The 13257-nt window shown below is 47.9% G+C and overlaps 1 protein-coding gene across 6 annotated transcripts; it reads right to left on the bottom strand.

Moving 5' to 3' along the window:
• Positions 1–452: 452 nt before the first annotated feature.
• Fam110c (family with sequence similarity 110 member C) lies at positions 453–13016 on the bottom strand. Of its 6 annotated transcripts, none has more exons than XR_010049172.1 (3): positions 11888–13016; positions 8330–8495; positions 453–1031 (listed from the first exon to the last, which is right to left on the bottom strand). XR_010049172.1 is itself a non-coding variant. In XM_003464993.3 (2 exons), exon 1 carries the CDS (start codon positions 13005–13007, stop codon positions 11967–11969), a length of 1041 nt encoding a protein of 346 aa, XP_003465041.2. In that variant the 5' UTR covers positions 13008–13016; the 3' UTR covers positions 453–1031; positions 11939–11966. The 6 variants fall into 6 exon arrangements, 1 of the variants encoding a protein (XP_003465041.2); XR_010049173.1 differs by having other exon boundaries at positions 8353–8495; XR_010049175.1 differs by having other exon boundaries at positions 11939–13016.
• Positions 13017–13257: the final 241 nt, after the last annotated feature.

The following is a 13257-nucleotide window of genomic DNA, read 5'->3' as shown; positions in this document are numbered from 1 at the left end:
TAGACTACTTTGACTCTTTATGGTCATACTTGAAGAATAGGTGATTGGTTATGGTTATGGCAATTCATTTCCAAAAAAATAGGGTAAGTTTCTGGATCTATCTTTCCCTGAGGATCTTTCTGGAGAGGCAATTGGTCCATTTCTCAGTGTTCAATTTTCCCTTCCCTCCAGTTAGATTTTTCAGTCCAATCTGGCCGCCCCTTTTCCTCCTCCTTTGAGCACAGGGTTCCTCACCATACTGGGGCTGAGCCTGGGAACCAGTTTCCTGAGGTCACTAAGGAGAGGAAAGAGCTGTAAGGTCTCAGACCATGTGCAGAGACATAGGAATAATTTAATTTTCTAATCGGAAACATTTACTCCTGCAGTAGACAATCACTCCCCATGATGACAAAAATGACAGTTTCATTTTTAGATAATAATGATTTTACATTCAAAAGACACTTTTCAAAATGTTCAAGTTACTTTGCAGTTTATTGCTGTTTTAAGAAAATTCATATGAAAGGAACCAAAGTGGGAGGAAAATATATATAACTGTACTTGAATCTCAAATACTTTATAAGTCATCTGAACCCCGTGTATTTCGGGTCCCTTTCAGTTATGTGATGTTCAGACAGTCAGGAAACCCCAGCTTCCTGCTCTGCAGTGCTCTTGAGGCCCTGGCCTGTGCCCCCTGCTGGTCTTGAGCACCCCTGCAGGGTGCTTACATGGCCCACCTCTCACTGTGTCTCTGGCACAGTGGTACACGGCTGTGTCCTCGACTCTCAAGCTGCTTATTTGCTGATACAGCATGTTCTTGCCGTTGTCCCTGGAGATGGTGAATCTGCTCTTCACAGAGTCTGCATAGTTTATGTAACTACTATTACCACTGATGCGTGAGATCCACTCCAGCCCCTTACCTGGAGCCTAGTGGAACAAGTCCATGTAGTTACTACTGAAGATGAATCCCAACGCCATGCAGGAGAGTCTCAGGGACCCCCCAGGCTGCAACAAGCCTCCCCTGGACTCCACCAGCTGCTCCTCACACAGGACACCTGCAAACAAAGAGACGTCCTGTTCAGGAAACTGTCACACAGGTCGTTTATCCCCCTCATGCCACTGACACACTCACTTTCTCTTATTTTTCATGAATTACCTTGGAAAACAGCAAGAAGGAAAATCCAGCTCACTGTGAACTCCATAGTGAGCGGTCTGTGCTCAGTTCTGATTACCGACTGGGAACAGCTGTGCACCAGTGCTGGGCTTTTCTGCAGAGCAGCAGAGTGAGGACTAGGCTGGTTTTCATCAACACAGGGAGGCCCTATTTGTATGGCCTCCTCCTATAGATAGCTCTGGGGTTGGATATGAGAGAGATCATCACACACCACAGCTGTGAGTGTCCTGAGGAAGTTTGCTAACATTGATAGCATTCAAGGAAAAAATGACACACATTGTGATAGAGTCTTGTTCTGTGTGTATCGCTCAATTTCCTTTCACTGTTATGCATGTACACAGATCATAGATTCTTTTAATTGTTGTTGCTTACTTTGTAATCATGTAAAATAATGAAAGTGTCATAAACTGCTGTATTATCTACATAGTATCCCATGTCTTATGAGGTTATGTCCACTGTCCGGCCCTCTGCTCTCCTAAGCTGGGAAGAGCCTCCTCATACTGACCAGAGGGACACAGCCACTGAAGTTCATATCCCCTCTCCCTATAGTGAGAACATAACCCCCCTACTTTAATCTCTTGAGGTGCGAAGATTACAAGCATGCACCATCACAGCCTAGCTAGAGTTCATATTCCACCCTGTCCTCTTGCTGTTAGGAATGAGCCTGATGGTTTCATTGCCAAGATTTTCACACTGTCTCTCAATCTTCTCATTTTCATCCAAGAAAATGAACATATAGCCCTTAGAGAAATACAATTATTGTGTAAATGAAAAAATTAGAGTATATGATAGCCATATTCTGAAAAGAAAAAGTGAAGATGAAAGAAAAGCAAGCTTTCCATCTCCCTCGGACAAGCTTCACACTTTATCCAGGGTCACAAAAAATACCCAGATTTTAAAGGTAAACACATTTCCAAGCATGAGGGCCAGAAAGATTGCTGAAGCAGAGTCTTCCTTAGACCTAAGGAGGTAACTCACTGGATCCCTTAGTGGGGATGAGACTGGGACACAAGAGGACACTGGGCCACAAGCTCCTCCTTCCCTGTAAGGACCCCCTCCCATGACAGTCTCCACCTTTCAACAGTAATCTTCCTAGGAGGAAAATCTCACATGGATTCATGAGACACACTCGTGTTGATAACTTGTTTGACTTGAGAGATGAACAAGACATTAGTGGAGCACATTTCTAAGTTGAGTCATTGTAGTGTGACCAGAGGGAACAAATCTGGACCCTGGCCGCTTCCTCTTGGGATTTTTGCCTTTTCCCTCCCTGGATCCTGGCTCTCACAAAGTAGTTTTCCTTTTTCTTCATTTCCATTTCATGTTTCTGGCATGGGAAGCAATCAAATCAAGATTGCAATCTTTGGGGGCTGGGGATTTAGCTCAGCGGCATAAGCACCTGCCTTGTAAGCAGGCGGTCGTGAGTTCAATCCCTGGTACCGGTAAAAATGAAAAAGACCAAAAAAAAAAAAAAAAAAAAAAAAAAGAGAGAGAGAGAGAGAAAGAAAGAAAGAAAAAAAAAGATTGCAATCTTTGAAATAATGAGGAAAATAAACCTTTTCTTTTTAAATTCTACTTGTCAGGTACTTATCTCTGTAACAACAAAAACCCTAATACAACTCATGTTTGGTGCCAGTTCTAAATAAAATTCCAAATGCCTTAATTCTTTCTTCAGAAAACTATCTTTGTCTTTTTTTTTTTTTTTTCTTTTTTCTGGTATCGAGAATCGAACTCACGATCGCCTGCTTGCAAGACAGGTGCTTATGCCGCTGAGCTAAATCCCCAGCCCCCAGAAAACTATCTGAGTTTTTCCCCACAAATATGCTAAATAGAGTTCTTTCATTTGGACATATTTTGGTCTGACCTTAGTAAAAAATACCACTCCTAATATTAAAATTAATAAACATTTATAATCTATCCTATAGTTAAAAACCAAGTTTTTTTTTTAAGCTAAATTCAGCAATTTATTTGAGCAAGGACAAGAAAGCAACCCCCTACCTGGAAGTCCAAAGTTATAGCAGGTTCAAAGAGTTAGGTAAATTGACAGTTTCTATCACACTCTGCACCTGAGTGCAGCGCCTGTGATTAGTGGAGACTCAGCTACTTAGGTCAAGGAATTTAGACTTAACTTTTTCATTTACTTTAACTATGAAATTCGATTGCAGTTTGTGTTCCAAGGTATCCAATGTAGGGTCATCCTGACTCCATAGCAGTTCAATTTAACCTTACCAACAGAATTTTGAAGTGAGTAGCACATTTGATTTACACAAATTTGAGAAATAATACAGACTGGGATAGTTTCAGTTTATGACTTCAAATCAAAGCAAAATGAAGTTGTAGGAGCACTGGCTCCTCCACCTGCCAACCAGCCTTTCCCATAACCTTCGGACACAGCGATCCAGCAGTCCTGGCTTAGCACCAAGCGGTGCCACACAGAAGAGGCCCCAGGGCCAAAGAACTGCAATTCCCAGAAGCTCAGCCTGACTATACATTGGGCGGACCCCCTTAAGGAGAAAGTCAACTTCAGTCCTCGGCAGGCTCCCTCACGAACTAATGAATCCAGATTGCTAAGTGAGACAAGACCCAGGACAGGGCACGCAAAACGCTGGCCCTATTTGCAGTCTCCCCAAATGGAATACAATATCCTGAATCCGCAGCATACCCCCAGAACACTACAATACCCAGAACCTTTAGCATTATGTCTCCCCCCTCCCCCGCCTCGCCGGGACCACAGTACCCAGAATCCTTGGGGTGGCCCAGTACTACTGTAAACAGGGTCGTCAGACAGTGCCTACAGATTTTTGCCCAGGACTGAAGGACAGCCTCCACTGGTTTTTATAGTACAATGCACTTACGAGACATGCTAGGGAGTCTAAGGTCCATTAGTCCCGTGGGGCGTTCCTTTTCGAGACCCTGATCTCTGTATTTTTAGGAGCTTTACAAGTAACATTGACAACATTCTCCGTTTCTGTGCTACAGGTAATTTTCCACTGTGTCTTTGGACTTTGATCTTAACTAGTTTTGCTATGCAAAACTTAATTTTTCAACCTCGTGTGGTGGTCCATCCCTGCTGTCCCAGTACTTGGGAGCCTGAGACAGGAGGATCCCTCCAAGTTCAAGGTTAGGTTGGGCTACGTGGTGAGTTTGAAGCCAGATTGAACTATATAGCGAGACTCTGTCTCAAAAAATAAACCATACTTTCAATTTTTTTCATATTTTTCAATTTCTAAAAAACTAATATTCTATCTGCTAAAGGTGAGTATTTATAATGCTTGAATACCTCGTATCTTTCAGAAACCATTACTAGTTTAGTGGCATGTGCAAAGAGCTCACCCAAAGGCGACAGCGTTTGCAGAACTAGAGACAGCTGCGACGCTGAGGAAGCCAGGGTTGCTCAGGGGTGCCTCTCCGAGTGCTAGGGTTTTTCTCCTCATTAGCTTCACCCTGCCACTTCCAAGAGCAGGGCTAGGAGTACCTGGAGAGCCACTCGGTTTCCCCCTTGTTCAATATTTACAACCTGAGACATTTAAGTATTATGCAAATATATTTAATTCATCAATGAACATGCACGTTGAAACATGTAACCGTTATAGGTCATTTCATTACTCCCTCACCTGTTGAATTTTCAAAAAGTAACTAAAAGGTGAGTCCTCAATACCTGAAGGGATGGGGCTGGGGATTTAGCTCAGCGGCATAAGCATCTGCCTTGCATGAGTTCGATCCCTGGTACTGATTAAAAAAAAATATTCAATACGTAATGGGAAAACAGCAGCTGCTTTCAGATTACAGCCAGCACTGCACCTAGTACAGGAGCTATCTCCTGCAGTTCCAGTGTGAGAGTTTCTTTCTTTTTTTTTTTTTAATTTAAAAGGAAAAAGAGAAAAAAACAGAACAAAACAAAACAGTGTAAGGATACAAGTAATACAGAACTACAAAAAGAAAAAAAGAAGTAAGATATCACCAGTGAATAGATTACACACTATCATCTTTGAAATGGTGATTCGGGTCACAGCATCAAAGCATACAAAGTGAACATTCAAATAGACTGCAAATAGTTGTGTTCAGTGATCCAATCAAAAATATTAATATGGTCATCTATTTAACACACCTAAACATACTTGCTGTTGTATCCTTTTGGGCACTTTTTTTTTTCCTAAGTGAAAGAGTTTCTACAGCACCTGGGATTTGTCCAAGTTCTCCATGGAAGCAGAGAAGCAATGCACTTATTTTCAGAGATGCCCCGTTATCTATGTTTTTGCAATTCAGGCAAGACTGAAAATCAAACCATCCTGGCTTGTGGAGTCCAGTGAGATGGAAAGCTGGGCTTCCTTGTTGCTCCTCCTACTAGCCAGCCCCCCTTTCCCCACCCGGCAGCTGAGCTGGCAGATACCCCAGGCAGAGTGAGATTGGCAGAGTTTGCCTTTCCCGCGTGAACTAATGGGAAAGGTACAGACTGTACTTTCACTTTTATCTCGGTGCCCATTATCCAATGATATCAGCAAAAAGTGAAGAAAAGTCATTTTTAAGCAAAAGACTGATGAAACAATTTAAGAAGAACAAAATGCTAAGTATTCAAAACTGTTTTCACTGCACCCCATCTCCAGGAGCCCAGTGCAGCTGGCCTCAGCCGAACCCCAGAATGTGTCCCTCCTTTCCCCAAATCTGCAGAGGTGACATTGGAAAAGAAAGGGCAAAAATACAAGACAGGAAGGATTGGTGGGAGCACGCTCTCACTTTAAGATTGTTTTACCTTGGTCAAACACACAAGTCAAATGATATAAGTACTTTATTTCTTTAATACAGTGTATAAAAAATATTGCATGCTGGTTGCAAGTAGCCTGCAGAAAAATCCTTTCTTAGAAACTGCCCTTGATGACAGTCTATTCTGTTGCTTTATGGCACCACCAGCCATAAGATGGCAATGGACTCTGAACCACCGCGAAGGGCAGAGTCCAAGGAAGCCACCCCTTACTCAAGCAGCAAGGGCCTGAGGCTCAGCACCATGTGTGCAAACCCTCCCAGAAGGAGGAGCTCTACAGACATATGAATGCCTTTTATCCTAGGCCACTGCTGATCTGCAGCCGCAAGCAAATGAGAAAGACCACAGTGAAACTATTTTTCTTGCTTTGCAATCATCTATTTTCGTTCCATTGCATTTAATCATATTTTTGCATGCTACTCTTGCCTGAACAAATGAAAGCATCTTTCAGCAGTTAATGATTGTGCATTCTTGTGGGAAGTAAGCTTTTCATGGAGACAGAGTCACATTTGGTTTTTTCTTTATGTCACTCAGCAAACTGAGGTAATTGAGAGTTGGAAAAAGGCATGTCTCTCCTATCAGGATCCTAGAGACACAGGGTTGAGACATCAATCTGAAAGGACAGAGGTTACATGCTGCTTCTGCTCAGATGCACCTTGTTACCCTGTCCTCAGGTCCCATCTCTGACATCTACTCCCAGAATTCATTCCAAATGAACACGATGCCATCCCCCAGGGTATAACTCAGGGCAAAGAGCTGGTGACTCCAACCCAAACCAGTTTGATTTTTTATATTTTCCATCTATTCTGTGACTGATAAGTCTGACCCTGTTCTAAGCGTGAAGTGTTTCACTTACACATTCACCTATAAGACTAATGGAATATCTGAAAAGAAGAATTGGGTGTATAATCCTTTGGGAACTCCTCTCATCGTTGGTATCTTTTTAAACTGTGATACAGTGAACAACAAAATAGCATTTGAAGAGTAAGTGTAGGGGCAGTTTCCTCAGGCAGATCCCCTTGTTGTTCAAACATCTTACAGCTACTGAGCCCTGGACTGTCTTCTAGATTCAGATAAAACAGATCATGGCTATACAGAGCACTTGGTAGGCCATCAAGCATTCCACTTTTGCTCAAAGTATGAAAGCCCAACAAAACAACGAACGAAGAAAGACAACAAAGGAGAAACAAGGTTTAAAACCGAACTAATAAGCCAAAGCCATGCGATACAAAGGAAAACTGTCTGAAGACCAGCAACCATAAAAATAAATATTCAGGTATCTCAAAGAACTATCCTCACTATAAACATAGCACAGAGCATACTTTTAAACAAATACGTGAATATATTAAGTGGAGTAGTTTGTAAAACACACTACCAACGAGAAACATTTCTTCCCATATTTTCTCAAATAACTATGTGCTAGAAGAGATTATTTTCATTAAACAGAATAAGCTTTGAAAGAGTTGGTGCAGTGACGAATTTTTTACGTTCTCTTGGCTGCATATTCTCGCTGAAGGTTCTTAACCCGAAATCCCTTCACCCCAGGCGTCATGAGCAAGCTCGGAGTCAGCGGCTCCAGCACGCTCGGATTCCAATCGGCCAGCCACAAGTCCCGCCCCTTGCTGCAAAACACGCGCTGGGCAGGAGAGAGCCAATGGGCGCCGACTCTGTGTAAATCCTGGGGTGTGGGTGGGGCAGGACGCCAAATCCTGGAAGTGCGCCTGCCTCAGTTCCCGCCCCTGCGTGAGCCAGGTTTCCGGCCCTCTCGGAAGCGGTGAGAAAGAAATGTGGAGCCCCTGCTAACGGGGAGGCTGCAAGGGACCTAGGCAAGGGACCCCAAAGTTCGCCCTCACCTCTCGGGAAACCGCCCGCAAGTATGGAGAAGGGTTCCATCTGGCAGGAGGGCAGCTCTCACGGGTGTTAATGGATCCTTCCACACACCTCCAGCCACACGGGAACGCTGTTCCCAAAGCAACTCTCAGGCCTCTCCTGACTCATTAAATAAAATAATGGGCTGATTGGGAAATAACTCTGGTTCATAGAGGAGAGGTGCCCTGAAAAAATATTTCTCTGTGTGGTAGTGTTTGCGCGCGCGCTCTTCATTAGCTGCGGTTTTTAAGTAGAGCACCTTCTCGTGGTTACAGAACCGTGAGCTGTGCGTGCAAATCAGTTGAAAGGCGCACTTGCGATGGCACTCAGCCTTGATACTTATGCTTCTCCCCCTTTTAAAAACCAGTTCAGGGACTGTCAGAATGCATTGCGGTATCGTTCAGTTAGGGAATCAATCAAAAAGACGCCCCAGAAAGTGTTTCTCGCAGCTTTCCTTTCTCTGGCTGCCTTGCGTGAATAAGACATTGGCACCGGGCCCTTCTGCAGTTTCCAGTCCTAACTGAGCCCGTGTCCAAGGTTGGCGTTCCCACCTTCTCCACGACGCTGCTCCCACCTAAGACTGCGAGGCTCCCTTGAGACGACGCTACTTTGCTGGAAAAGCAGCAGTCCCTTGGCGCTGAGGTTCACTGCCCAGCCTTGGGGATCCGCTGTCTTCCCTGGCATCAGGATCCCCTGGCCGTTGGGCACATTGGCTTTCTGAGGAGCAAAGAGATAATGTGATTGGGACCCTGTCTGCTACAAAACATTATTGTACCAACCTCAGCCTTAGAGTCTTTGGTTTTGTGACATCTCTGCGTTTTAAAATACCTCCTTTGGTTTTAGAAATGCTGAGTTTTATTGAAGGACGCCACCCTCCAGCTTCTCTGACACAGCAAGTCTCCCACAGGCGTTCTTTGGATTCTGAAATTTGTCTTTGCTTCTCCCTCCCTGCTCCTTTGAACATAGACAAGGCCAGTACTGACTGCCAAGGGCCTGAACAACACAACAGAAATCAAGGGAGGAAGCCCAGTTAAATATTTGTAAGCAAACAGATTCCACCCTTTTCAAACACCAGTGTCTCCAAAAGGCCCCGGCACTGGCCCAAAGACAGGAGCCAGCTGTCAGCTACTCAGGTGTCCACCCTGGCTGTCTTCCTCAGAGTGCCTGCAGGAGGACACAGGAGCAGAGAAGCAGCCTTTGAGCAGGGCACCCCGTCCACGTGTCCAGTGCTGCCTGGGTGTCCCTACCCAATGTCCCGAGGTGATGGCACCTTTCACGTATGAGATGTAGCCTGTTCCATTTGTTCTACACTAACCCCTGTCTTCACCACAGGGAAATGTGGAGATGGCTGTAAAGAGCTGAATTTTTTGCTCTTAAACAATGTTTCTTCCTAATTCTCCCACAAGACAAATCATTAGTCTTTTGTACCAATATTAAAAGCAGTGATTTATACAGTCTATGTGAAATCCAGAAAGACCTATCTTTTGGCAAGTATTCAGTTTGATGAATTAAAGAACAGGAAGATGACTAATAACCAGCGAATGGAGGAGCGATTTTTCTGAGTTAAATGATGAGAAAGAATACACAAATCCCCTGTGTAACCATACCATACACATGGTCCGAGGATGCCTAGAGATACCCTGCGGTTCTGATATTTTCACTTATGACAAACATTTTTACCTCAAAGGGCAACAAACTTAGAAACGTGTAATTAGTTCTGGGTGGAGTAATTTACTAATCTGTCTAGTAAGCCAAACCTCCATATAGAATACATATGAATTCTTTTACTTACGAAGTTTACTTTTATTCATCTCCAAGTTTTTTAATTTTTCATAAGATCCTACAATGAATCTTTAAGGAATCCAACACAAATGGTAAACCACAGAAAGGGCAGAGCATGAGTTCTTGCTTCCCATGTCCTGAGGGCTCAGATTCGGTCCAGGAAAGCAGGTGTGAGTTATGTCTGTCTGTGGCCTGGGGTCCGGGTCCCCACTAGATCTCCATAGAGGAAAGAAGCATTTGAGGCTATGAGTCCTGCGTGGACACCATGAGCTCTGGGACACCAGACACCTATTCCCTCCTCTTGGTCCTCTAGGAATACAACAGTTTCAGAGTGCGCACCCTGCTGTGTGAGTCTTGGGGAGTAAGTCTGTGAAGGAAATGGGATGATGGTGACAGTCAACAGCACACAGGAGCCAGGGCAGGCCACAGGTGATGGTTCTCTGCCCTGAGCAACAATGCCAAGCAGGTTAGAGGACAATAACACGTCCCCTGGATGGGCCAAGTGGGATGAAGGTGAGGAGCAAGTCGGGTGAGAAGAATAGGGCCAGTGCTCTTGGTCCTGTATTGTTTCACTCTGGGGACTTTCCAACACCCACCCTCACTTTCCCTGTCGCCTTAGCACTCCTCTTGTCACAAGGTGGGAGTTCTTCGCCTAACCAGACTTCTCGTGTATTCCATATCTTTAGATTGCCAAGGGGTCTGCAAAGGCCACTCTGCACACTAACCCCAGATCCTGTCCAGTTTAGGATTTGACCCTGGCGCAATGGAGACGGGATCTGGAGGGGTCAGAGGGAGCTGGCTTTTATTTTTACATTGTCCCTTTTTATTTATGTTTGTGTGCATGCTATCCAGTCACCTCACCACTATCGGAGTCTACCTGCTGCCTACTGAAACAGACTTTATCACTCTCCAACAACCCAACAGGCAGTGGGTTTTTGTTTTGTTTTCCTAGTTTCCAAACTACAAAGGCAGATTTGCAGACTGTTGATTGCACACAAAATAAATAAAATGAAGGGACCAGTCACACTCTGGCTACCTCCCTTCACTGTATGGACAGGCAGGTCTAGCATCATGACCAGGTACCAGCAGGCACAGAAGAAGCTCCGACTCAGGGCCACTCTCTCTGTACCAGCCCTGGTCCCCTGGCACCACTGTGTCGCACAGGTGCCCTCATCACTATCCACTCATCTCAGCCCCAGAAAATGATTGGTAAAAAAAATTACAAAATAATCTTTTGTGTGTTTCTAAAAATTTGACTGCTTATCTACATTATTTGGAGGCTCAAACTAGTGTAAGGTACAAACGTTTTCATAGATTATAAGGAAGAGCTTCAGGCACAAGCAACCCCTTCTTGCTATTTCACGTCCCTACTGAGGGCACCGAAGAAGTTCTTGGGGCGTCTTTCTGTCCTCTGGCACAGGTGGGCGGAGCACAAGCAAGTATGTGGGAACCCTATGGGCTTCAACCCTGATAATGCTGCATCCTCATTAGTGACTCAATGGCCGACAAAATTATGATTTTTTAAAAAAAAAATTACAGACATTGCAATGTGTAATTCCTTGGTTCACAAAGAGAAACTGTGAATATTGCCTTCTCCTTCAAGGGGCTTCACGGGGCCTCAGCTTCCAAGAGAGAGCAGCAGTTCCCCTGGCAGAAGACCTGGGGCTCGGTTCTGTTTCCAGCATTTTCAGTGAACTATAACAACTGGGCAGTGCTGAACTAATTTGGTCCAATGCACCAAGAAAATGAGTTAGTCCAACTCACCCAGTTAAAAAAAAAAAAAAAAAAAAAAAAAACAAAAACGAAACCCTCAACTCAGTTTAAATAAACTACCTAAATAAAGATCTTTTCTTGCTAAATGAATGCCGAACTGCCCACAAGGTCTCATGGAAAGCCTTCCCACACTAAAGGTGTCTGGGAAAGTGCGCACAGCCTGTCTTTGTCCTCAGGTGGGGCAGCAGTGCCCGCCAGGGGGTGCAGGGGTCACGGACCTTACTTGGGGCCACAGCAAGCATGGCCCATGGCACACGAATCATAGGCTCTCGGCTCTGTGACCAAGTCCACCGCAGGGAATGGTGGCAGCCAGAGGGTGGACCTGCTGACTGACAGCAATGCAAAATTCTGATTTCTACCTTTTTCGTAATAATAAGCTGAGTGAGAGCGCGACCTTCCTGACGGCAGAGTCCACTGAAAAGAACCCTAGCCCGAACTCAGCTCTGGCTACAGTGACTATCTGGAACCCCTGCATCTCCACGTCTGGGCCCCTTTTGGCTGCAGGGGCTGAACCCCAAGCGCAGCTGGAACCCGCCCCCCAGCCGGGTAGCTACCTCTGGCCCATGCGCACGCGCAGCCCGCGCCGCCAGCTCTTCCACGAGCACCTTGATTCCTGGTCCGCGGCAAGGGCAGTCACGCAGGTCCTTGTAGCCCCTGGTCCGGGGTCTCCGCCGCCTTCCTGCAGGTGTACAGCCACTTGATGATGCGCGCGTTCCTCTCGATCACCGAGGTGGTGCTGGGCACCTGCTCTGTGAGCGCCTCCTCCTGCAGCCCGTCGTCCTCCCCGCCGCTGGGCCGCGAGAAGCCGCCTTCTGAGGTGGCCACACTGACGCTGCGCACTTTGAGCGCGGCGGAGTCGGAGCCCGCCGAGAAGTTTTCCCTGCCCAGTGCCTCCACAACCTCGGGGTCCAGGCCACAGAAGCGGAAGAAGGCGTCGAACTCGGCGCCGGGGTCGCAGCTGCGCCGGCTAAGGTCTGAGTGCGAGCGCTGCAGCCCGGCGCGCCGCACCGTCCGCGGGGACGAGGTCCGCGCTCGGGTCCCGGGGGGCGCGGACGAGGTCGCCGCCACGGGGACTCTCGGGCTCCTGGGGCTCCCGAGGCTCGCGGCGGCCGCGGCGGGCTCGGAGCCGTCGGGGGTTTCGGAGGTCCCCGAGGCTGGCTCGGTTCGCGCGACGCGTTCCGGCCGCGAGGTGGCGGGGAGCGCGGGCTTGGTCCGGTCCCGGCCGGGGCCCGGGAGGAGCTTCTTCACCAGGCTGCCGCGGGGGCCCTCGGAGCCCAGGCTACGGGCAAAGTCGCACTTCTGCCTGTAGATGACCAGCGAGTCGGGCCTCGGCTGCCGACGAGGGATCGTCGCCCTGCGGGGCACCTGCGCGGCGGGGCCCGTGCTGCGGGGCTCCGAGGAGGGGTCTCCGTCGTGCCCTGCGCCGCGGCCTCTGGACGCAGGGTCTCCGACGCCCGCCGGGCGGCGACAGAAGTGAGCGCGGTCGGCCGCCAACCGCTCCACGGCGCTCAGGCGCTCAGGGTCCCGGGGCGCGCTCGGGGCTGGCAGGGCGCGCATCCCCGACTCCACGTCGTCGCGGTCCAGACGCCGGGCCAAGTCCACGCAGGTGCGGAACGCACCCCAGGGCTGGTCCGTAGTTGGGGCGAACCTGGCCCGCGCGGGCTGGTGACTCATTCACCCCGCGTCCCCGCCCCCGACTCCGCCCGGCGTCGCCGCCCCGGGCCAGCCCAGTTCCTTCCCGGCCCCGTCCCCCGCCCCCCCCCCCGCTCGACATCCCCTCCCCCAGTGTCCCGCCCCCGCCTCGCCCCCGCCCGCCAAGTGCACCTGCTCGGGTCCCCTCCTGCGCTCGGTCTCCGGCGCCCCTGGGCCCCGGCCCCCTGCCGGGGCCAGCGCTAGCCTGCCTAGGCCAGGTGTCTGGCGCCGG

Source organism: Cavia porcellus, unplaced genomic scaffold (genome assembly GCF_034190915.1).
Source record: "Cavia porcellus strain 051 isolate PalLab524CR breed Dunkin Hartley unplaced genomic scaffold, mCavPor4.1 scaffold_8, whole genome shotgun sequence".
NCBI classification, from domain to species: Eukaryota; Metazoa; Chordata; class Mammalia; order Rodentia; family Caviidae; genus Cavia; species Cavia porcellus.
The sequence above is the reverse complement of the archived record's forward strand: the minus strand, read 5'-3'. Positions and strand labels throughout refer to the sequence as shown.

Excerpts from the sequence above, each read along its gene's own strand:
- Fam110c (XM_003464993.3), bottom strand. The coding sequence starts at position 13,007 with ATGAGTCACCAGCCCGCGCGGGCCAGGTTCGCCCCAACTACGGACCAG.